This window comes from Cataglyphis hispanica, chromosome 3, assembly GCF_021464435.1.
Source record: "Cataglyphis hispanica isolate Lineage 1 chromosome 3, ULB_Chis1_1.0, whole genome shotgun sequence".
Lineage (NCBI taxonomy): Eukaryota > Metazoa > Arthropoda > Insecta > Hymenoptera > Formicidae > Cataglyphis > Cataglyphis hispanica.
The window spans coordinates 10,774,533-10,797,500 of NC_065956.1; the positions used below are offsets into that span (position 1 = coordinate 10,774,533).

The 22,968-nt window shown below is 36.6% G+C and overlaps 3 protein-coding genes and 1 long non-coding RNA gene across 4 annotated transcripts in view; 3 read left to right on the forward strand and 1 right to left on the reverse strand.

Moving 5' to 3' along the window:
* LOC126859424 (hormonally up-regulated neu tumor-associated kinase homolog) overlaps positions 1-13,503 on the forward strand; it is a 203,692-nt gene extending 190,189 nt beyond the window's left edge. The window contains exons 4-12 of the mRNA XM_050610701.1: positions 9,870-9,931; positions 10,533-10,662; positions 10,873-11,179; positions 11,640-11,743; positions 11,842-11,952; positions 12,393-12,582; positions 12,693-12,805; positions 12,891-13,065; positions 13,134-13,503. Coding sequence (XP_050466658.1) covers positions 9,870-9,931; positions 10,533-10,662; positions 10,873-11,179; positions 11,640-11,743; positions 11,842-11,952; positions 12,393-12,582; positions 12,693-12,805; positions 12,891-13,065; positions 13,134-13,211 — 1,270 coding nt within the window. The 3' untranslated portion in view covers positions 13,212-13,503. The remainder of the gene's footprint in view (positions 1-9,869; positions 9,932-10,532; positions 10,663-10,872; positions 11,180-11,639; positions 11,744-11,841; positions 11,953-12,392; positions 12,583-12,692; positions 12,806-12,890; positions 13,066-13,133) is intronic.
* A 538-nt stretch (positions 13,504-14,041) lies between these two features.
* LOC126859256 (protein adenylyltransferase Fic) lies at positions 14,042-16,577 on the forward strand. The gene is made up of 4 exons (XM_050610344.1): positions 14,042-14,618; positions 14,753-15,422; positions 15,498-15,704; positions 15,809-16,577. Exons 1-4 carry the CDS (start codon positions 14,405-14,407, stop codon positions 16,170-16,172), a joined length of 1,455 nt encoding a protein of 484 aa, XP_050466301.1. The 5' UTR covers positions 14,042-14,404; the 3' UTR covers positions 16,173-16,577.
* Positions 14,465-17,068, reverse strand: LOC126859329 (uncharacterized). Its single transcript, XR_007688798.1, has 3 exons — positions 16,858-17,068; positions 14,826-14,932; positions 14,465-14,609 (listed from the first exon to the last, which is right to left on the reverse strand). It is a non-coding gene; the product is annotated as an uncharacterized LOC126859329 (long non-coding RNA).
* A 227-nt stretch (positions 17,069-17,295) lies between these two features.
* On the forward strand, positions 17,296-21,864 carry LOC126859259 (protein mothers against dpp). The gene is made up of 3 exons (XM_050610348.1): positions 17,296-17,821; positions 19,114-20,447; positions 20,560-21,864. Exons 2-3 carry the CDS (start codon positions 19,198-19,200, stop codon positions 20,717-20,719), a joined length of 1,410 nt encoding a protein of 469 aa, XP_050466305.1. The 5' UTR covers positions 17,296-17,821; positions 19,114-19,197; the 3' UTR covers positions 20,720-21,864.
* The last annotated feature ends 1,104 nt before the right edge of the window (positions 21,865-22,968 follow it).

Consider the following 22,968-nt stretch of genomic DNA (forward strand, 5'->3'; position numbering starts at 1 on the left):
ACGCCATGATGTACGCGCTCATCTTCGTCGCGTGTACGTCGCCTTTCCTCTCCCGTACTACGCGCTTCCTCCTCGCTTATCTTGTTGTACCGATACGTGTCGATCCGTCCGCCGCGATCCGATCACCCTTCATGATTTATTCGGTTTTTCGGTTAAGTGCTTAATGGATCGAAGCTCTTTGAATCGCAGATTTCTCTGTCCCCATTCGCATCACCATTGCAACATGTCACACATATGTATACTATACTGATATTAATATAATTAAAGCGAATAATTTATATTAATCCCTAATTATTCCATCCAGATTAAAATTCTGAAATACGTAAACAATATAATGATATAATTTTTTGATCATAAAAATAAACGAGATTAAAATTTATATTGAAAATTAAATATTGACTTTTCGTTAAATTTAACTCTCTTTTTCTTCATAATTTAATAAAGAGATAATAAAGAGATAACTAGTTAAAACCGTTGCGATAAATTGCGCTCAATATTTCATAAAATGGATCAAATTGAATTTTTGAGAATTTTTAGACCTTTATTTTAGATATTTATTCAAGTATGTGTACGCATGAATTAATTATGTATAATTTAAATAAAGGACCTCGAAAAAGATTCACATCTGACGGGATTCGAGAAGAAAGAATTCAGGGCGCCATGTATATATCACTGGAAAGAACTCGGTGGTCCCAACGCGAATCGAAAAATCCTTCTCGCCAGCCGTTTACATATTCCATGCTATATTTCAAAATCTCTCACTCTTCTCTCTTTCTCCCGCCGCTGTGTCCATTCTTTTATACACTCTTGAACGAACCACAAGGATAGTCGGATCCCCAGGATCCCCCAGGGTGACGATCCGAGGTCATCGGCGCCTGCAACCCGCATCCAAATCAGGAAGTTCTCCGTCTCGCTTTCCATCTCGCGGTCTTCGTCATCCTTTCTCCTCGTGAGGAACGTAAGAGAGAGAGACGGAGAGAAAGAGAAGCACCGGCCAAAGAAAAGAGAAACGGGGTGATGTATGTGCCTCGATATACTCGATGTACGGTGGATCGGGGCGAGAGCATCGACGCTCGTTACAATATTAATGCGGTTATTATACGACGTCACATTTAATGGTGCTCCCAGGCCCCTTCCGAGCGGCCATAATTCACCGGCTGGGCCATCCGGCTTTTTTCGCCACAACCGTCGACAAACCGAGAAAAATCGGAACGATGTCGAAACGCGTATATACGCTTAAGGACAAACACGGATTTTACAGGGACGATCCATTTGACAGGCCGCCGTTCGACAGAATTGAAATTTTAAAAGTACGAGGAGAATGTGTGATTGGACTTAAATGCCATGATCTATCACAATTGCGCTAGGCAGTAATAGAAAGGAACCTAACCATATATAGGATATGTGAAAAGTTCTTTGCAAAAGCCGGAAGATACTTTTGGAAATGGATGATCGGCGAGCACGTAGGCAACTCGAGGTAAAGCTGCGATTTGGAGGTCGAGTATCGAGGCACGTTCGAAAGTTATCGCACGGATAAGCTCGAGATGAGCTTTGGAAAATGCGGATTCTTCGTCAAAATCTTCTCGTTGATATTCCCCTCGACTTTCAAACTTTCGTGCCGAAAATATACGCGAGTCGTAGTGCAGATTCGCAAAATAGGAACATAAATTTTGTTCTTGAGTTAATTTCACATTTATTTTCCAAAGGTTTATTTTTATGGAATCTTTCAAACTAGACTAAAATATCGAGATAATTAATATCGCGAAAGAAAGAAGTGCTTGAAAACTTTTAAACTGAATAAAAAAGTCAATTTCACAGAATCACCAAAAAATTAATACGATATCCTATAAAATTTTCACAATGTTATCATAGAATTATCCCGAATCATTCTCGATGTGTCAATCTAACACTATCATGCCATTTCATACGCAGTACATCGACATTTTTTTTGTGCGTGACGCGAAACCTTTTGTCGCATGTGTGCTAAGAGTTTAATTTCCCACGCTTATTCCAAATACAAATACTAGCCGCAATAGTGAATGCAATGATACACGACGACCCGAACGATGAGCGGGAAGAGAAAGAGAAAGGGAAAGAGAGAGATTTATATCTCCGCTTTCGTAGTTTATTCTAGCGGAGTTCATATATCCAGACGATTACGCGTGACGACACGGCTATTTACGCAGCAGACGTATCGGAGCGCTTCCTTTTCAGCCGCATGTATCGCGCGGACGCACCGTCACGCACCAGGTGTGCGTGTGTATCACCATGGCCGTGTTCTCCGCCTCGACGTTGTCGACGACGACGAGCAGTCGACGCCGCTAAGTAAAACGACTCGCGTTATATTTATTATCAATTACATGGCGAGCGTACGAGCCACTCCCGTAGAGCGGAAGGTGTCCTGGAACAGGTTTGATTAATAAATTAACGCACGGAGGGGGCCCGCGCCTGCTCGTCGACTCGGGTCTCGTCCTTCCCTTCCCTTCCCTTCCTCCCGATCCGCCCATCCCGGGGGAGCCCGGCGTCTGCAACCTCCTTTTCGCGAGAGGAACTGGTCCGCCGATAAATTATATCGTCTTGTTTAATTGCGAATTCGCCTCGAGATAATTGCCATCGAGCGAGCGCGAGTCCTACTCGTTATGAGCGACGATCGCAGCCGGTGCACGTGGACATGCAGCTAAATAGCGTCCACGTGCACCCACGCACGTGCCTGGAACACGTACACATGCCGGGTGAAGCACGACGTAACTGATATATTAGCCGTGTGTTTTCTATCGCAACTTTCTTATTTATTATTTCGAAGAAACGATTGAATCACGTATCGAAAAACTTTAATATAATTTCGCACAAGTCATAAATTTCAATACTAAAATTGATGAAATTAAATATCAATGAACGGATACGCCGATACTGACATTTTGAATTGTACTGAGAAAACATTTGGAAATTTATAATTTTCTACTATTTATGAATTTGACGCACAATTCACGTGTTGTTTAGGTTCAAAATTTTTTATATTAAATAATTGGGATGCTTGTTCAATAGCGATTTCGCGCGCGAATCTATGCGAATAAATTAGGCTCGTGAAACGACGGGCGACGAACGGTGGCAAATGCAGATGTCATTTTTCGACGGGAGTATGCCGGATGCCGGCGACGAGTAGCGCGCGAGTAAATTTTCGCGCTGGTTCCGTTAGGCAATCACTATGAATCAAGCGGGCTACGCCTGCGTTTACGTTTATGATTGTTGTAAATTACTCCAAGTTTTTTCCGCGCCGGTTTTACCCCGACCACCGTCGCCTCTCTCGACTTTATCCTTCTCTCGCTCTCGCCGTCTCTTCTCTTTCCTTCACAGGGACCTTTTTTCATTCTACCTTTCCGTCTCCTCACTCTCGTCCGTTCCTTCTTCTGCTGTCCCGCAGAGCCTGCATCTACCTCAGTTCGATGGATGCGCGTCATCGTCGGGTTCATCGAACGTCTTGTTCATCCTGTTTATTGAATCGACTCGACACTCGACTAAATTATACTCACGGGTTTAACGCGCATGTTTTTTATTTTTTGAAAACTTTAGGAGGTTATAAATTCAACAAGTTGTGCTAATCAAAAATAGAAATGTGTCTTCAGTTATTTGTATATTTATTGTATATTATAATATTGGATAACATTATCTTCATTTAGAAAAAAGAAACTGTCTTAATAATTTATGCTGAATAAAAATTTTTATTTTTCAGTCTAATATGTATAATAGAGTATACTTAAAAATAATATCGCTATCTCCTGTTCTGGTCTTCACTTTTTAATAAGTAATTAATGAGCATTTTGCGTCGAGTGTATAAATTTAGTTAATGTTCAGCTATATGTTATGATTAACGGGGAAAAATTTTCATTGTTAAAAATGTTTCGTAAAGGTAGAAAATATTTATCATCTGATTATTAGATTCATCGTGGGTCTTCATTTTTATGAGCCTCGTTTATTCATGTAGTTTTTTTTACGCTGCGGCATAATTGCACGCAATCAACGCAAAAAAGTTACGATAAACCTTCACCTCCGAGGAATTTCCGACTCTAGTCGCGATGCTGACAATAATCGTAAAGCATCAACAGACGTGGCATATTTTTATCGCTACCGTTACCGCCTCGGTATACATACCACCGATTTCGCGTCACGCCACCCACGATGGCTCGGCGCGGAAATTACAGCTCGCGCCGAAACGACCGCAAACGCGTTTGAAAATTAAACCGCTTCGCCGACAATAATTCTCGCGGTATTCGAGAAGCGTCCCGCCTTTAACCTCTCGTCGGAACCCTTGTAGCTCGTAGATTACATGTCATCTCGTAGAAGACGCTCTTTATGAGCGATCTAGGTCCTAGCTAGAATTTGGCTTAGAACAACCGTTTGAACCTGATACACAGAGCGCTAGCCTCTCCTAAGGGCCGGTGAAATAATGAAGATAAACAGTCATAAAACAAAGCGGTTTTTACTTCTCTTCTTTTTTTATAAATAGATCTTAGGAAAACAATTTTTTTCTCCTGACGTAAAGTTATTTCTGTAGAACCAAAGAGTTCTTTCTATAGAACTAAAAACATTATTATATTTTCGTAGAGCCATCTTTATTTAACGATACTCTTTTTTATACATTTTACGCGTAATTATGTTTTATAAGCGGCACATTATGAAGAGATAAAAAATATCCAAAAGGAAGACATAAGTTTGAAACTTTATATTCTATCATATTTTCCTCGCATTTCTTGTATTTTTTGCGGTGTAATAATAAATTGAAGAGTTTATATATTTTTTCCTTTTTAGTTTTGAAAAATTTAGAATTGATTTACACATGCAGATGGAGGACTCGCGGCTACGGCCAACGACAATGCGTGTTTGTGCGCGAGAAGGGCGAAACGCAGGATGGCCGATGACCCCGTCTGGCCGGATCCCTTCCGCCCACGCATCGTGGCCCCTGCTAAGGGCAAAAAAAAAGCGCGAGGAGATCGAGGAGCCGCACTGGCAACGCACTGGAATCGCGATATCACGCCGATTACCTGCGAGAGATATTTAATCCTTCCGCTCTCCCAGCACGCGTAGCCCTAATCACACGCACACACTATATCTTTTTATGCACTTAAAACTATAAATAAGATAGATAGCTGTAGATCGTTTTAGAATCGCTCACAATTCTACCAAGAAGAGAAAAATCGAGAGAACCCTTTGGATTTTTATCCAAATAAATTAAACACAATATTATGTAAAAATTAGCTATTATGCGATCCGGCACTTTAATGTATTTAGTACTAATTGCAATTCTGGTCCCTTCATATTCATTCATTTGCCCGTTCGCAACATTTTATTGTAAATAAAATTCATCTCGACTTTAATGACTATATTACATTATTTGTGTTTGCACAGTAGCTACAGAATCTCCCGATATTACATGTAAGCTCTTAACCATTCTAAAACGGTAACGTGAAATAACTGCTAATGTAAATTAACATTAATATCCCTTTATCGTGTAATAACAGAAAATTATATAATCACAGTACAAAAGCAAATAAGCTTTTATATTGATCGGTTAGTAGCTAATATAAATAACCAACATATCTTTGATATGTTGTGAATTAGAAGCAAGTTCAAGCAGAAAATGTGCGTACGCGTCTCTTAACAGTTGTCATCGCGAAGATTTTTAATCTCAGCTAAATATATATATGTGTTTTTTTAGCGACAAGAGAATCAAATAACCGCGTATAAGCTTCCTTCAACGCGATCAACTGCCGCTGATATTCGAGCAAAGGTATTCCCAACATCGTTCAACGTGATAAACACATCGCAAGCAGATCGACACGCTAATAAACGACATGTATTAAGACGAGATAAGTCGCGAACCCGTCTGTCCTACTGTATATGGCTTGAAATCGGCGCGGGGTGCCAGCTGGAAAAATAAGAGACACGCGTCGAACATGCGGGTTACGGTCGACGAACTGGCGATGCGTTATAGCATCACGATCTTCATCGCCTGCTTGATCGCAGCGTAGATTCATCGATGTATAAATAATTATATAAAGTCTTTATCAAATTTAGGAAGCGTGTTTTCTCGCGAATCGTCACACGAAATATGAACGTTTAGATCTCAATACATCATTTTTTATACTTTACAAGGATAATGAAAATAGCTCTGACTTTCTCTTTCTCATATGTATAATTTAGAATATAATTATCGTAAACATCTAATTTTGAAGATTGAAGTGAAGATTGTCCAAAATTCTCTAAAAAAATATTTAGAGCGTTAAAATAAAAAAAAAAATATTTTTCTGTAACGACTCCATCTGCGATTACACCCGATGGAGAAGAAGGTGTAAACGCAGTTACACGTTCTTTTCTGCCGAACTCTTCGAATTATTTTTCGCACGCATCAATCGCGGGCGCGGGACTGGTTTATCGCGCGGATCCGGTCGGTTTATTAAAACCTCGCCTCGAGCCTCGCATCCCAAATATCTCGTTATCTATTATTCCGCGGCGCTCACGCGCGCGTATCAATGCGGCGCCGCGCATCGAATATTTATGCGCGGGTGGAAGCGATAAATCGCTCGCGCTACGTTCCACATGCGCTCTCGATTTCCGCGTGTTTTTCTCGATTTTCCTCTCGACTTCGCGACTCGTTACGGACATGACCCCGCTCAATCGCGCGAAAGCTCGATGTATGAACCCGAATTATCAAGATCGAAATAAACTGCCGCGATCGTAACGGTCACGGCCGGCAATTAAATTTTAAGTACTTACGGATGCGCGCACGCTTGCAACCGAGGCGAGCGAGTGCATCGCTCCTGCGTCGCGAGCGTTTACGAGCGCGTGGAGGTAAACGCGACCGTGCTGGAGCGTGCACAGTAGGTGATGCTATCGTCTTGTCCGGCGATACATAAAAGATAACTGTCAATTAGCAATAAATTGGTAAAAGCAGCATCTATGCGTGTCGCAGAATAAATAGATTTGTAAGATTAGTTTTTCCCTTGAAGAGTTACATTAAACATCTTCAAAGCTTAAGCGCATTTTAATATATGATAATTAATAATGAGTAAATCACATTGATATTAGGGAGAAACTCCAAATTTTTACCAATTTCCAATTCTCTTATGTATTTCCTGCATAGAATGTAACTTCCCTCCAATGCAACGCGTGGCTCCATCTCATAATGCGTGAGTGGATCTCGTCTGTCCGTGGATCAGCAGGAATATATCTGGATCGTCGCGGCCATCGATCACTTTTGTCACGGGCCGCGCGAGTTTATTTTCAGAGCGAGAGGAAAGATGAAGGGAGAAGAGAATCGTTAACGCTAGAGGTGCGGGGCATATATATCTCTCGCTCTTTTTGTTCTGCCTCTTATTTATATCTTCTTTTTCCTTTTCTTTTTCTTATCAAGTCCGCGGGACCACCTGTCGCTTTACGCCGGCAATTATGTTCTCGCGATTGCGGGAGCGCGAGCGCGAGACGAGCGGCGGAGCTTTAATCGGATCTTGCGCGATTTGTCGCGAAAGTTTGTCGCGAACGCGCGTTCCCAGGCAGCGCCGCCGCGGCACTTCTACGACCATATAAAAGAAACGTAATCGCCCAGGCCAACGAACAACCGTGGCCTCGGCTTCAGGGTCGTTTCGACTATTATCCCGCAGCAGTTGAGGATGCAGTAGAAACGCATCGCTTGGAGGCCAGGCTCGATGCTTCGAACCTGACGATACTCACGATACCTCGATATAATGATCGAGCTTTGATGATCGAAATATTGATGCTTACTTTGTTTTATACTCGATCTTATTCAATACCATGAAATCTAATTACAAAATTAACTGATAATTATGTAATACCCTGTACGATTTTACATGCATGAATATTAATTAATCGATTAGTTATGTATTAGTTGATTCTGCGTAATTAATTAGAGAATATGGAATAGAGAGAAGTATCTGCGTAAAATGGGACATTTAATTTTGTGCATTACGTTTATCATATTTATATTTGGAATTTTATGTGCGTGCGTCCCCAGTAATATAAACATGAAAAATTTCATAGACCACATGCGCGTTAAAAGTTTTATATAAATTTTTAATTTTTATTTTTCTTAAAAAAGACTAAAATTGTATATAGTTTTTTTCTTCAAATTTTTATCTTCCCCTGTATTAATACCGAACATAATCGCTAAATATAATGAAAAAACAGATAAATCGACCGATAAATTAATATCGAAAAACAATTCATTCCAGAAACCGTTCATCACTTCGTTCGCTCGCTTTTTTGGGCGAATATCCCGGAATTCATTCACGCTATTCAAACGAGTCGAAATTCGAATGGGAGGTGGCCAGCAACCGAGAATGAAGAAAAATACTGTAAATGTGTTCTAGATCTCGCCAACGAGTAACGATCCCTACGAGCGCACCTCGCATCCCGTGACGATATTAACCTCGCCGCGGGCACGTGTTCCGAGAGGAGCGAGTCCTCTTTTATTACTTATTAGCGACACCCAAAGCGCACACTGGCTCCTCTCTCGCATCGCGGCGATGCGATTTTAATGATGCGTTTCAAGGTCCCAAGGTCTCTGCCACGGATAAGCTACAGGGTCGTTGCCGTCTGATCCCGGTGACAGCTTAGGTCTTAGCTAGAAGCTTTGATATTGCGTTTCTCGTATCGATATCTAAAGGATGCTCGATAAATGTTCTCATTTAGCCAACTATACTAAATGTTTCACAGCATTATTCTCTGTTCATCCGTAAATTCTTTTAATAATTTAGAATTATATTTTCTTAATGATCTTAGAGAATCATAAGTCTTAAAAAAAAAGATACCTATCACACACTAACAAGATGGATTATTTTATTTTATAAGATTTATATTCGATTGAGAATCATCTCTGTGATTTATTTTAGAAAAAGTGTGATACAAATTTTGTAATGCTCGCGCGGAAAGTCAAATTTGCATAAGAAATGAATTCAAGATGCATCGTGAAATTTCGACGACTCTGGCTCTGCCACGCTGATATCTCATCAAGGATATACGAGATCGAGAAATGAGAGAACCAACCCGACACCATCGAGAGGTCAAGACATCGTCATACCGATGAAACGACAATTTGCAAGGTCCGCGAGTTGCGCTCGTAGACGGCGATATGAGCAAAGAGACCTTCGCGCGATGGTCAGGGCCACGGGGTTCTTGCGCCGAGAGCGTTAATCTCGCGAACGCGCCACGTGATCGCGCAAACTGCACACGCATATGTGCTTATGTACACTCGAATATGTACATAAGGGGAAGGGATTTTTTTCCTGCATACACTCGCGCAATTATTGCAGAGTCTGCGTAATCGTTATCTTATTGAAGATACATTAGATGTAAAGAAAATGTAATACTAGAAAAACGAGATAACATCGTGAGAAAAAAATTCCAAGTGTTCTAAAACAGTCAATTTTAATATTAATTGGTACTTTCTTTAATGTAAACTAAAGTCTACTTTTTTAACTAAAGTATCATATAAGATACTGAGATACAATTAAAAAGCAAAACTTTAATATTTATTTCAATCGAAATAGATTATTCGAAGATTTAATTCAAAATCTAGCCATTAAATTAATAATAATATTTTAAATATTAAGCTTTAAAAAATTACAATAAATAATAATACGATAAAAAAGTTCATTTGCTTTTTTCTTTAAGAAACTATCGATACCATATTTATTAAAATTATTTATCATAAACATTAAAAAATAATTTATTGTTATCAATTATAAATATTATTTTTTATAAAGCCGCTTGATAATAACATTTTATTTTTATAAATGATACTAATCATTTTTTAAATTTCTGCAGCTTGTCAAAAGACGTTTGTAATTCTGTTGCAGGGATCTCAAAATGGAAAACATCGTGCTGCAAGACGAGCGCAAGGAACATATCAAGATAGTGGGTGAGAGGCAAATGTGTGTGTTGTATATCTGAACATCGGCGTATCGCGCGGGACGAAAGAACGTTATGGTCGCGGCGATTGTAGCAATCGCCATCGATCGAATCGCGTAGATTAGCGTGCACCGCGAAAATCGCGACTATAATGTTTCCGCTCGCGTGACCCTTGATTTTCGAGCGTGAAATCAGATCTGCTTGTGCCTGGCAAAAATCCGCATAAAAAATTGCACTTGCGATAAAATTGGCCGCAATTTATATAATTATGCAGAAACACGATGCCCGTTATTTTTAACGATCTTCGACTGCTAAATGGCGAATCAGATCCCTACACAGATATTTTACAAAAGAATCGAATAGATTGCGAAATGCTTTGTAATTTTGTGGATATTTTTTCTACTCATACAAAAATAATAAAAGCGTTTTTTTTTTATTTTTCTTGACAATTATCATCTGTTTACTATATATTAATGTGATTTATATACACATTTATTTTGATATATAATATTTTATATAATAATTTCACAATCTAATCTTAAAAACGCAATCAAAGATTCTAAAAAATTTTTCGTAAAAAGCACTCACCGATCGATGTCTTACAATTGTAGATTTCGGTCTCAGCAACATTTACGCCAGCGATGATCCTCTGCGAACGCATTGCGGATCCCCGGAGTATGCAGCTCCCGAACTCTTCGTCGTGGGTAAACGATATGGGCCGGAAGTAGATTTATGGAGCCTGTAAATAGATATTGTATATGCAAGATATAAATATTTGCAAGTTTCATTGTATAAAAGAGTTTTTTAAAAATATTTTTTAAACAATTCATAAAAGCCACACGTATATGTAGTGTCAAAAAATGCACTTGGACCGTTCTGCATTTTAATTATAATACAATATACTAAATTGTACCGTAATGTTTAAATATTGTGCGACAATATGATAAACAGAGGAGTCGTTTTGTACGGAATGACAATTGGTCGACTTCCGTTTCTGTGTCCCCGCGATGAATGGACATCATCGGAAGAACGTCGACGGAGATTGATGATCCAGATCAACAGGGGCTTGACGTCGATCCAAGAAAAAGCCATGTGCCAAACATCGATCGAGTGTAGGAACTTGATAAATCGCTTGCTCGTCCCATTAGCTCGCGACAGAATCACCATTCGAGAAATCCTTGATCATCCGTGGATCCTCGCGTCATCGAAGAACAATCTTTGTTTTGAAGACGATTTAAAGATTTCCGATCATCTCGCGGTAACAATATATAAAATTCTTCATAATAAAAAAATTCCAAAAAGACAGTAAATAGAAAATGCTTAATATATTATCTCTCTATAAATACAATTTTATTTAATATGTCTATTTTTATAATTATTTTCTTCCATTATATATACATATTATACTTTAATATATATTTCATAATGTCTTTTTTAAAAATCGCAAATTTCTAGATCTTTTAATCCAATTTTCTTAAAATATTTCTATTATCCATAATACAGAAGATTTAGTCATTTTTAGATTTTAACAAGCCCATGCATTTCTTATTTCTATATTAAATGCCTCTTTTGTGTATTATTATAGCAATATTATGCACTGAATTTTCCATTTTAACACCGTCTACTTTGCAATTTTTTGATTGGCCTTAAAATATGCACCAATTAGTGACGCTGTACGAAATGCCTGTGCAAGATGATTGCATTGCTGATTATTGTAGATAGTAAACGAGATTGCGGCGGCAATGCGAACAAACGTAGTCGCTGTCGAGGCTGAATTAATGAGACGAAAGTATGGGGAAATCGGCGGCATATATAATATCAAGTAAGAGCAACACCAAACAACGTGAACTTTATTTTACAAGAAAGTATTGTAATGTTATAATTATTCATATCCGGACGCATATCTTTTAATCTTAATAGAGCACACAAATTGCATCAAACAACCGCTGCTGCTTATCAGTTAACACCACGACTCCTTCAAAATTCTACATGTCGAATTGAAAATGTATCATCATCAATTATGACTATCAAGTAATATAATTACATACAGTATAATTTAAATAAATTTTTCAAACTGCAATCCTTGAAAAAAAATTTTTCAACAAATATTTCATAATAATATAACCAGAGTATTTTTTCAAAAATAAAAATAAGATCCAGCATATATCCATTATATATGAGTTCTTTATAACAAATAGACTTTTATACTATTTATTTCATTATTCATAATAATTATATTTATTTCATTATAGTATTGTAATGTATAAAGCAATGAAAAAATTGGAACAGCTTGCATATATTATTTGCAAAATTTAAAAACATTTCTTCTTATAGAGAAAAAATATTATATTCCGTATAAACATTCCTTCTACAAAGAAACAATTGTTTTCCATATATTAAATAATATATATTGCGAACTATATACGTATATAATTACCTCTCTAGATATTTTTTTTACTGTATTTATATAGAACAACGAAGGATAATTATCAACATAGTATACCCAAAAATTCTTACAATACTGATCGCATAATCGTTATGCAACGCGGCCAGATGCAAGATCGATCGGTCAAACAATCCTCATTACACAGTTCCACGACATGGAACTGGCGATGCCGCTCCGGAAACGTAAATCGCTCTTCCGAGGAACGAAGAAATTCCGTAAAATTCGACTTGCCTCTATCTTATTTTTCTTATTCCAGTTATTATTATGATTATAATAAGCACGCAGTATATCCCCTAGTCAATTATTAATTTATCATTTTTTTTAGAGAATTCGCTACGAATCATCTACTATGAATCCGTCTTTATTGCCCCAACAATATCAAGTATCGCAAATTTTAAAAAGTCAGGGCGATAGAATTTCAGATCGACGATTATATAGGTATTTTATTTTAAGAATGCTAAAAGCACAACTATTATATTTTTATATATGCAAGAGCAATTAATTATGTTATATCGATAAGTAGAAATGAAACGTATCAATCGAGAAATTCTGCATCCTATACTAATTCTAAAAGGACAGGAAAAGGCGAAGGTTTCTCTAGAAATTATAAAATGGATTATGAAATAACTCCTAGTCCTTCGTATTTGCAAACCTATTCGCGTGTTAGCAGCGAAAGCGTGCCTATTTCGGGAAACAAAGTAATAATTTACTGATGAAACAATTATATTCAACTCAATTAATTTGTAATTTATGCAATATTTTTCAGGAGAGCTTTCATAAAAAAATACTTTCCCCACCATGGCGATATCGAGTTGCAAGTGCGAGAACTAGAAGAAATATATGAAAGTGGAAATACTTCCTGAGATGATTGAATATGATAACGTTTTTATTTTCTCTAATGAATATTACTATTGTATAAACATACGCGCGTCTATTGAAACCAAAGATTAATTTCATTAAATCGCTTGTATGCCATTATTATATCCATTACTACTTAAAAAATCTCGAACAATCAATTAGAGCAAAATTATTTTCGAAAAGCTATTCATAAAGCTGTATTATTTTTCATGTATAAAATATAGAATAATCTGTATGTACGACGAATAAACTTCAATAAATATCATTGGCATATAAAATCTCAAATGGATTTGCAATATGTGACTAATACTTATATAATAATCAATATAAATACCTTGCTATTAATTGAAAATGTTCCAACGTCGACCGTTGCATTTTCCGATATAAAGTCGGCTACTTCTAATGGCTGCCTATGCTGGTTTCTCTACCTCATCTGATATTCATTTATAAATATGATATAAAACGTGCCCATATTATCGCTTTTTATTCAAACTATAAGAAAACGAATACAAATTTCAGTACATTAGATCATATACAGTCGCACGTTAATATATTTTAGATTCATCATGTATATACTTACGCTTCGAACGCGGAGAAAGACGTTGAACACACACGATCGAAAACCAAACTGATAGATTTTTAAACTGGAGTTGTAGGAGGGGGGAGGGAAAACGACTGTAAGAACTGAAATAAGATTAAGTACTCAATCGAAACCGCAGAAAAATGGAAAGATTATCATTAAATATTAATTGAACAATGTTATACCATAGATTCTTCATTTGTGAGTTGCATATGTTGTATATATTAAAGCGTTGAAAGTTGTTATAATATATTATAATAGCGAGAAGAGACACGAAGAGACGCGAAGAGACATGAAGGGATGCGAGAAGACGCCAGGAGACGAAACGCGGGAAAAGACGAGAATGATGGAACAGGGGAATGGCTGAACGAAGGAACGAGTTGAGCGCGCGCGATTCATAACAGCGACATTGTCGATTCGCGAGACGCGCAAGCTCCGACCAATCAGGATGTACCACATGGATGCATCCGAATTGCCGCTCGTTGACAAGAGATGAAGTCAACGCGTTGCGTCACATGAGCGTGTAGAGCGATACGTTTGTCAAGCATGTCACGGTTCGTTATCAAGTGCAAGTCTGTCGAGAATCACCGCGAGGAAAGATGCTATTGGCATTTACGTGCATTTACGAGTACATACATCTACACTATACAAAGGCGACTAACGTGAACTCCAATTACTCCAAACGCAGGGATGTCGCCACGGACGGCATGATACCGAACCGTTTCGTTTTCATACTCGTCTTTGTATCGGGACTTGCGGCTGCTTTCGTCGTCACATTATTGGCACAATATTTATGCGGCGTGTCTACCGAAGGTAAGCAAAAGTTGATAAATATATTTGCTTTTATGATTACGTTTGTCATGACATAAAAATATCATTTATTATGATATTTGCGAATTGCGATAAGAATATGAGAGTTGACAGTTTGTTTCAATTCTTTTTTTCAGAGAATGAATTTCGTAATAAGTTTGCATCGCTTCCCTTGGAAAGTTTTTTGAATGTTTATGACAGCAGACTCACCTTTCCATCAGATAACACCGAACTTGATAAAGTGCAGATTCAGAGCGATGTGGCATCGACAACAGAGGCCCTGACATCTTTGCATTTAGCAATGGAGATGAAAGTATCTGGAAAGCAAAAGAAAGCTATAAAATTGTTCCAACATGCTGTGGCATTAGCGCCTCGTCATCCAGATATTTTGAATCATTATGGAGAATTTTTAGAGCACACTCAGAACAATATAATTAAAGCTAATGAGTTTTACGTACGTGCTTTAACTTACAAACCAAACCATGAAGGTGCTTTGATAAACAGTCAAAGAACAGCTCGTGTAGTCGAGGAACTTGACAGACTAATGCTCAAACGCATTGATGAGAAAAGAAATACACTATCAAATATACCTGATGATAATGTTGCATTAATACGTGCTAAAACGGAGGCTTACTTTCAACATATTTATCATACAGTTGGAATTGAAGGAAATACTATGAATCTGGCACAGACAAGAGCCATAGTCGAGACACGTCTTGCAGTTGATGGAAAGAGTATTGATGAACATAATGAAATCATTGGATTAGATGCTGCCATGAAATATATCATTGCGACCATGGGCAATAAGTAAGTTTCTAATAATTTTACAAGAAAATCTAAGGCTCTTTGTTACTATTCTAATATTTATTATTTATTATTCAGAGTATGGTCCATTTCTATAAAAAATATATTAGAAATACATAGACGTGTGCTAGGACATGTGAATCCTGTTGAAGGTGGTGAATTTCGAAGGACTCAAGTGTACGTTGGTGGCCATATACCTCCAGGTCCAGGTGATATACATTATTTAATGGAAGAATTTATAATATGGTTAAATAGTGAACAAGCTATCAGAATGCATCCAGTAAGGTAAACAAATTTTTCATTTTACGTTTACTATATATTTTTTCTTTTGTATTTATTTTTATCCAAGATTTTGTTCAAAATTTTAATCCAGAAAATTTCTTTCGTAGATATGCTGCTCTCGCACATTATAAATTAGTACATATACATCCGTTTGCCGATGGGAACGGTAGAACATCCCGCTTGCTCATGAATATGATTCTTATGCGAGCCGGATATCCGCCTGTTATCATTCATAAACAACACCGTCATAAATATTATGAAAATTTGCAATTGGCAAATACTGGAGATGTTAGACCATTTGTAAGATTTATAGCAGAATGCACAGAACAGACATTGGATTTGTTCTTATGGGCAACTAGCGAATTTTCTCGACAAGAGACTCCTGCTCTGAGCCAAGAAACTTTGTTTACGGAAGATCATAATACGATAATCTTGGATGATGAGAGCAGAAAAATAATGAAAAATTATTAAAAAGTAAAATCTTTTAGGTCAAAATTCGAAATATTTTTGAGACCAAAGAATATTAATGTTATTTATATCTGATATCATTATTTATTAATAACTTTAATTTTTAAACTCGAGTAACTAAAAGATTAAATAATTTACATAATTTTTAAAAGATTGAGATATCAAATAATCATTAGAAAAGTCTATTCACAAACAAGATTATAACAGAGCTAAAACATATCGCTCTTATTAATAAGTGATTTATGTGGTTATGCTATTTAAGAGCTGCCATTTATTTTATTTTATTACATGTCCATGTAAATATGAATCTTCCATTGTACAAAATATAAATTAATTTATAATATTTATAATATTTAAAGTGTGTATATAATAGATGTAATAGAACAAGTCAAACAATTTTTTTTTCTTTGTACATATTGTGTATGTCAATTCTCCTATAATACCAATTTGAAGTAAAAAAATTAATATGTGCTCTGCACATTAATTACGCAATGAAATAATACAAAGTATATTTCTTTAAGTTAAAGTTAAATTAATTTTGTTTAACTATTTACAATCCGAATTCTTATAACTTTCTTTTATAACTTTCATACACTATTCTCAGAAAAATCAATGAAAAATAGAGCATAAAATTCACATTGTTCAAAAAATTCTATATTGAACATTAGATTGATAGAAAAAAACTTACATTTATTAAATTCATGCGCGGTGGTTTTGACTTGTTGGATTTATAAATCTACATCGATCATTCTTTGCTGCGATGCAATCAATTCTTGATTCTTCAAACATATGAAACGAAGCTTACTTTTTAGCCACAAAATCTAACAGACAAATATATTTTCTTACATATTCCGAATCGCGCGCGTTATTAATGCGATTTATTCCGCAGTTGGAGAATGGAGACATGGCGACCGGAACGCAAAATATTTCTAGTGACTTCTAGTTTCTTAGGGCGCTATTAAATTTTTTATACGACAAATTTTGTCCGATATACTGATTGGCTGATATTGCAAGGAATCCTAAAAGTTCTCTGTTCGATAGCCAATCGGTATTTCCGGTGGACTCGCCGTTTCAACGAATGAAACATCGTTGTTGCAAATCCGTTATAAACGGCATCGTTCACAACGTAATCCGCCGAGTAAACATTCGCCGTAGTGTCGTCGCGCGGAGAGGGTGTTTACGCGCTGAATTTCAGCGTTCGCGTAGATGACGAGTCGATCGCGCGTTCGCGGAAGCGAAGGGGAAATTAATTAATCGCGCAGTACGTTACGTGTAAACGAAGTGTACTCTCGAAGGCGGCCCGTTTGCATTTCCCTCATCGTTGATTGGGGGCGATCGTCGTCGGTTAGCGCGTTCGGACGCGAGAGAATGGCAGTGGAACGATTGAGCGACACGAGGGATCCGGAGTACAGACGGCTCACCGCGCGAAATTGATTCGCGAACGATATTATCGTCGTCTCGTTTTCGCGGAATTGCCATCGGACACCCCGCGCCGCCCAGTAGTCGAACAGCGCAATCGATAACCCCACGGGCGCTTTTTGCGCTGGGCGAGAGATCGTAATGGCGTGAGCGTGGCGTCGAGGGCGATAGAGAGGCGGCGGGAGTGGGAGACTCTATGGTAAAAACAATGCCGAATCGCCAAGGAGCAGTGCGTAAGTGAACGAATATCTCGAACGAAAGCGCGTATCGCTTAGCGCGGTACTTTCGCATACCGATTCGCAGCGCAGTATAATCTGTGTGTATGTGTGTGTGTGTGTGTGTGTGTGTGTGTGTGTGTGTGTGTGTGTGTGTGTGTGTGTGTGTACGTGCGTATGTGTGCTTCCGGTGCGTCAGTTTTTTTTACCGCGGTAGCCTGCTGCTCGGCGATTTCTTCGACGAGAGTGCTCGCCCCGTAGCGTAATTAACCTCACGCACGATGTAACACTCATTACTTTGTCTGTATGTGTGTGTGTGTGTGTGTGTGTGTGTGTGTGTGTGTATGTTGTGTGTGTGTGTTGAACATTTATTTCATTTACTTTACGATATTTACGGAGCACCAAATTGCTTAACGAATAGAGTATTGGTGAATAAATATAATAAAATATGTAACTTACAGTTTGAAAATAGTGTGACTCTACTTACTCATATCTTTTTGAAGTCAATTAATAATATATTATTCTTGTATTTTTTATATATATTAAAATTTAAATTTTATAATTATAAAATTATATTTTTGCAATCTAATTGATTCTCTCTTTCATTCTTTAAATATTGCATGCCCGCGAGATTTTCCATTTCAAAATCCGCCATATGTGTATATCTTCATTAAAAAAAAAAAGTTTTAATATTTATGGGATTTTGTTTTCTTTGTCAGTGAATTGACGTAGCAGTGGGAGGAGACATGCCAAAATATCACATATTCTTATAAAAATAGCATCACAAAAATTCAAATTGGCGACAGACGATGCGTCCAAAATCGAGCTTTGTCAAATATTGTTGCTACATACAATAAAAGAAAACTTTTTGTTTTGAAATTTTAACTTGGGGGAAGATCAATAAAAATAGAATATAAATAGAATAAAAGCACAAAATATTTTTTTTTTAATTTCAAGTTTAGTGTAATGTTCCAAATACTTTGCACTTTGAGAAGTAAATTTTGTTAAAATTTTATTAAAATTTCAAATAATTTTATATGTATATATTATGTATATACTTGTGTGTGTGTGTGTGTGTGTGTGTGTGTGCGCGCGCGCGCGCGTGTGTGTAAAAGCAAAAATATATTTAATATTTTTGAAATTGGAAATTGAAAATAATAAATTGAAAGTTGAAAATAATAATAATATAGTTGGAAATTGAAAATAAATATTTATATGAGAGAGAATAATTTTGTGAAGTCATAAAGATATTCTTTTATTCTTTTTTAAAGTTTTATTTAAAAATTGAAACATTATTTGTATGATTCCAGATTGCTGACAAAGAAGATTATTTCTTATAGATGAGAATATTATGTGTAGATATATCTTTTAAGTAATACAATACTACATTGAATATGGATGATGAAGAAGGAGCCTCCAGTTCTGGACCTATGTCTTCGTTGAACAGTTTATTCTCGTTTACCAGTCCTGCTGTGAAAAAATTGCTTGGATGGAAACAAGGGGACGAAGAAGAAAAATGGGCAGAAAAAGCAGTTGACTCTTTGGTGAAAAAGCTGAAGAAGCGTAAAGGAGCAATTGAAGAACTAGAGCGAGCATTGAGCTGTCCTGGCTCACCAAGCAAATGCGTAACAATTCCTCGAAGCTTAGATGGTAGACTACAGGTTTCCCACCGCAAAGGCTTGCCACATGTGATATACTGCAGAGTCTGGCGATGGCCAGATCTTCAGTCGCATCATGAACTAAAACCATTGGAATTATGTCAATATCCATTCTCTGCCAAGCAGAAGGAAGTTTGTATTAATCCCTATCATTATAAAAGAGTAGAGAGCCCAGTGCTGCCGCCGGTATTGGTTCCTAGACACTCAGAATTTCCTCCTGGCCACTCTCTGTTGTCTTTTCAAGGATTGGGCGATCCAAGCATGCCGCACAATGTATCCTACTCATCTAGCGGCTTCAACGCTAGCTCCTCAGGTGGCGTTAATCCAACATCACCCATGTCCTCTGTCGGTTCCGTGCCAAGCCCAGGGAGCGCAACCTTACCGAATCCTCAGAGCCCGTATGGTACTAATGGATTACCAGAGACGCCACCGCCAGCGTACTCTCCACCTGAGGATGGCTCACAGACCGGACAAACCTCATCATCAGATTCAGTTCCAATGGATACGAGCGCGCCCATCGAATCAACTACACCTGTGTGTTATCAAGAACCACCCTATTGGGCTTCGATTGCTTACTACGAGCTAAATTGGCGAGTGGGTGAGGTATTTAATTGTCAAACGCATTCGGTGGTTATTGACGGCTTTACAAACCCGAGCAATAACTCCGATCGCTTTTGCCTTGGGCAATTGTCCAATGTAAATCGAAATTCCACAATAGAAAATACAAGGCGACACATAGGCAAAGGAGTGCATTTGTATTATGTGGGAGGCGAGGTTTATGCCGAATGTCTCTCAGACTCGGCAATATTTGTACAATCTAGAAATTGTAATCATCATCATGGATTTCACCCCAGCACAGTTTGTAAAATTCCACCAGGATGTTCGTTGAAGATATTCAACAATCAGGAATTTGCTCAGCTTCTTTCGCAAAGTGTAAATCATGGTTTCGAAGCTGTCTATGAGCTAACAAAGATGTGCACAATTAGGTAATTCGCGATAATTTATTACAATATTTAATACAATTAATTTAATATAGTATAAAAAATGGTAATAATATACATAACTCAGGTAAGTAAATAAAAACTTCTTTGTTCGCAGAATGTCGTTTGTAAAGGGATGGGGTGCTGAATATCATAGACAGGATGTTACATCAACTCCTTGTTGGATTGAAGTACATTTGCATGGACCTTTGCAATGGTTAGACAAAGTGTTAACACAGATGGATGCGCCCCAAGTTCGCATAAGTTCAGTGTCATAAATAATATGCACGTCCTACAACAAAATGTTCATTATGAGAAAAGAACAATTAGTCTCGATGCACTTTTAAAAGTTTAAGGATAATGACCATAATTGCCATAAATGTGAGAGTTGTGGAGACCATGCACAGAGACATGTTTGACAATGGTTACAGCTGTAAGTTACTTTATGTTACATTAATATTAAATTCATGAAAATAAGACGATAATGAAACAAAAATGTAAAGTTTGAAAGAAATATAAAAAATTACGAAAAATGTTATATAAAAAAGTAAGAATATTTAACAGTGATCTCTGAAAGCTATCGTGATCACGTAATGTATACACTTAGATGCTATAAAACTCTTTGGCTGTTATATAGGAAAAGACTTATACATATAGAAGTATAATGATATATGTGTAAAAAAAAAGAAATATTTTTCAAATTATCCATCACAGTCGTAATACTTTATTTTATATAGAAACTTATTGCGAAGATATTTGTCATTGTTATGCCACAAATCTTTTTCTAGAAGATTTTAAAATTTATTGTGATGATAAAAGAAATATAACGCGAAATTACAGCTGCTTGACAAAGAAAGTAAATTCTCCGAATTATGGGAAGGGATTGAAAAATATAAAATATTTTCTGTCCTCCCGATCAAGACCTAATAATTATATCTGTTTTGTGTGTCTTAAAAGTACTTTTACGTCTCTATGTAGATCTACTCAAATTTCTCGCTAAAATGATTGATGATGTAGCGCGGTCTTTTACTGAAAAACAATGCGATCCGTATTTCGATGTAAAACGTTGGACGTTGATCTCACGTTGACTATTGAAAGTTAACTGCGTCCAATGATATATTGAAAGCTCGAATACATTAATTCGTAGAAAGAAATTTATGATTCATGACTTTGCTCCATCTCTATATAAATTACATTGCATTGTATTCTTCTCGATTATCGCATCATGTAACATATGATTCAACGCTTTCCATATTACAATTCCTAAAAACACATTACACATTTAGGTAAGTTTTATGTGTCATAAATATATGAAATTTGCTGTACTGTACAAATTCTATATGGGAGAATTGTATACATTTGTATATATGTGTACAAGTGTATGTTTAATGAAGTCATCTATTAGTAAATTTATACATTGCTGGATGAGAAGTTATTTTTACGAATTGGAGTTGCTCTTGACATTACTTTGTTATTTTTATATGCTGCAAAAGGTGCCAAAAAGAACGGTATATATTCGCATGATACATTTAATTTATGCACTGTGATATTTTGTCAAAGAAAAATATAATTCTTTCTAATCACCTTCCCAAAGTAATCACAAATCAAGTATTTCAAAAATACATCGATGCCTTTGTTACCTGTCAGATATTAACAGTGCCTATATAGACAATACTATCTTTTTTCACTGCCGTTTGCTGTCACTTGTTTGCCGATATGTGCCTAGCTGTGATTCTTTGCTATTCGATTTGGCGAATTTACAATTTGATGATAAACAAAAGAAAGTACGAGAAAGAATAAAGTACTTGCCTACTTACAATTCCGTGATAAGTAAAAAAAAGTACTAAGAAATAAGATATTTGCTTGATTAAGTGATAAGGAAAGTACGAAAGAATAAAATGTAACTTACAATTGCATTATGTTAAATATGTGTGATGTGTGTGTGACGAAGGAAAAATTAAATTTCAAGTTGAACAGGATACTGTTTGGTACAAACATTAATGTCAACGAAATGTTACTTTATTCCGTATTGCATAATATGGTACAATTGTACAAGCGATGGAGACAATAATCGATCGACTATAGAAAAAAGAGATAAAATGTAAAATATGTTTTCAGCCCGTTTTAACTATGGCAATTTATTGTTTAATATAATGATAATTATAATTGGATCGACTTTTGCACAAAGAAATCGATCATGAAATAGATATTCCCTTTATTAGAAAATAAAATAAGTGTAGAAAAGAAAGATTTACTATATATATGTAATTGTGAATTTATTTTCAAATTAATTACTTTCTGCAGAATGTGATCCAATTGTGTTTGAAATTTTTCATCGACGTATACAAACGAATTAAAGATCTCTTATAGCGACAATGCTGCATCATAATTGCGTCGATAAATTATTGAATGGCTAATCGATTAGAATGGAATTACGAGGTCTTTTATGAGCACATCGAGTTCTATCACGAGTTTGAAATAAGCATGATGTGCATTATTGAAAGATGTATGTGAATAATTTTTCATG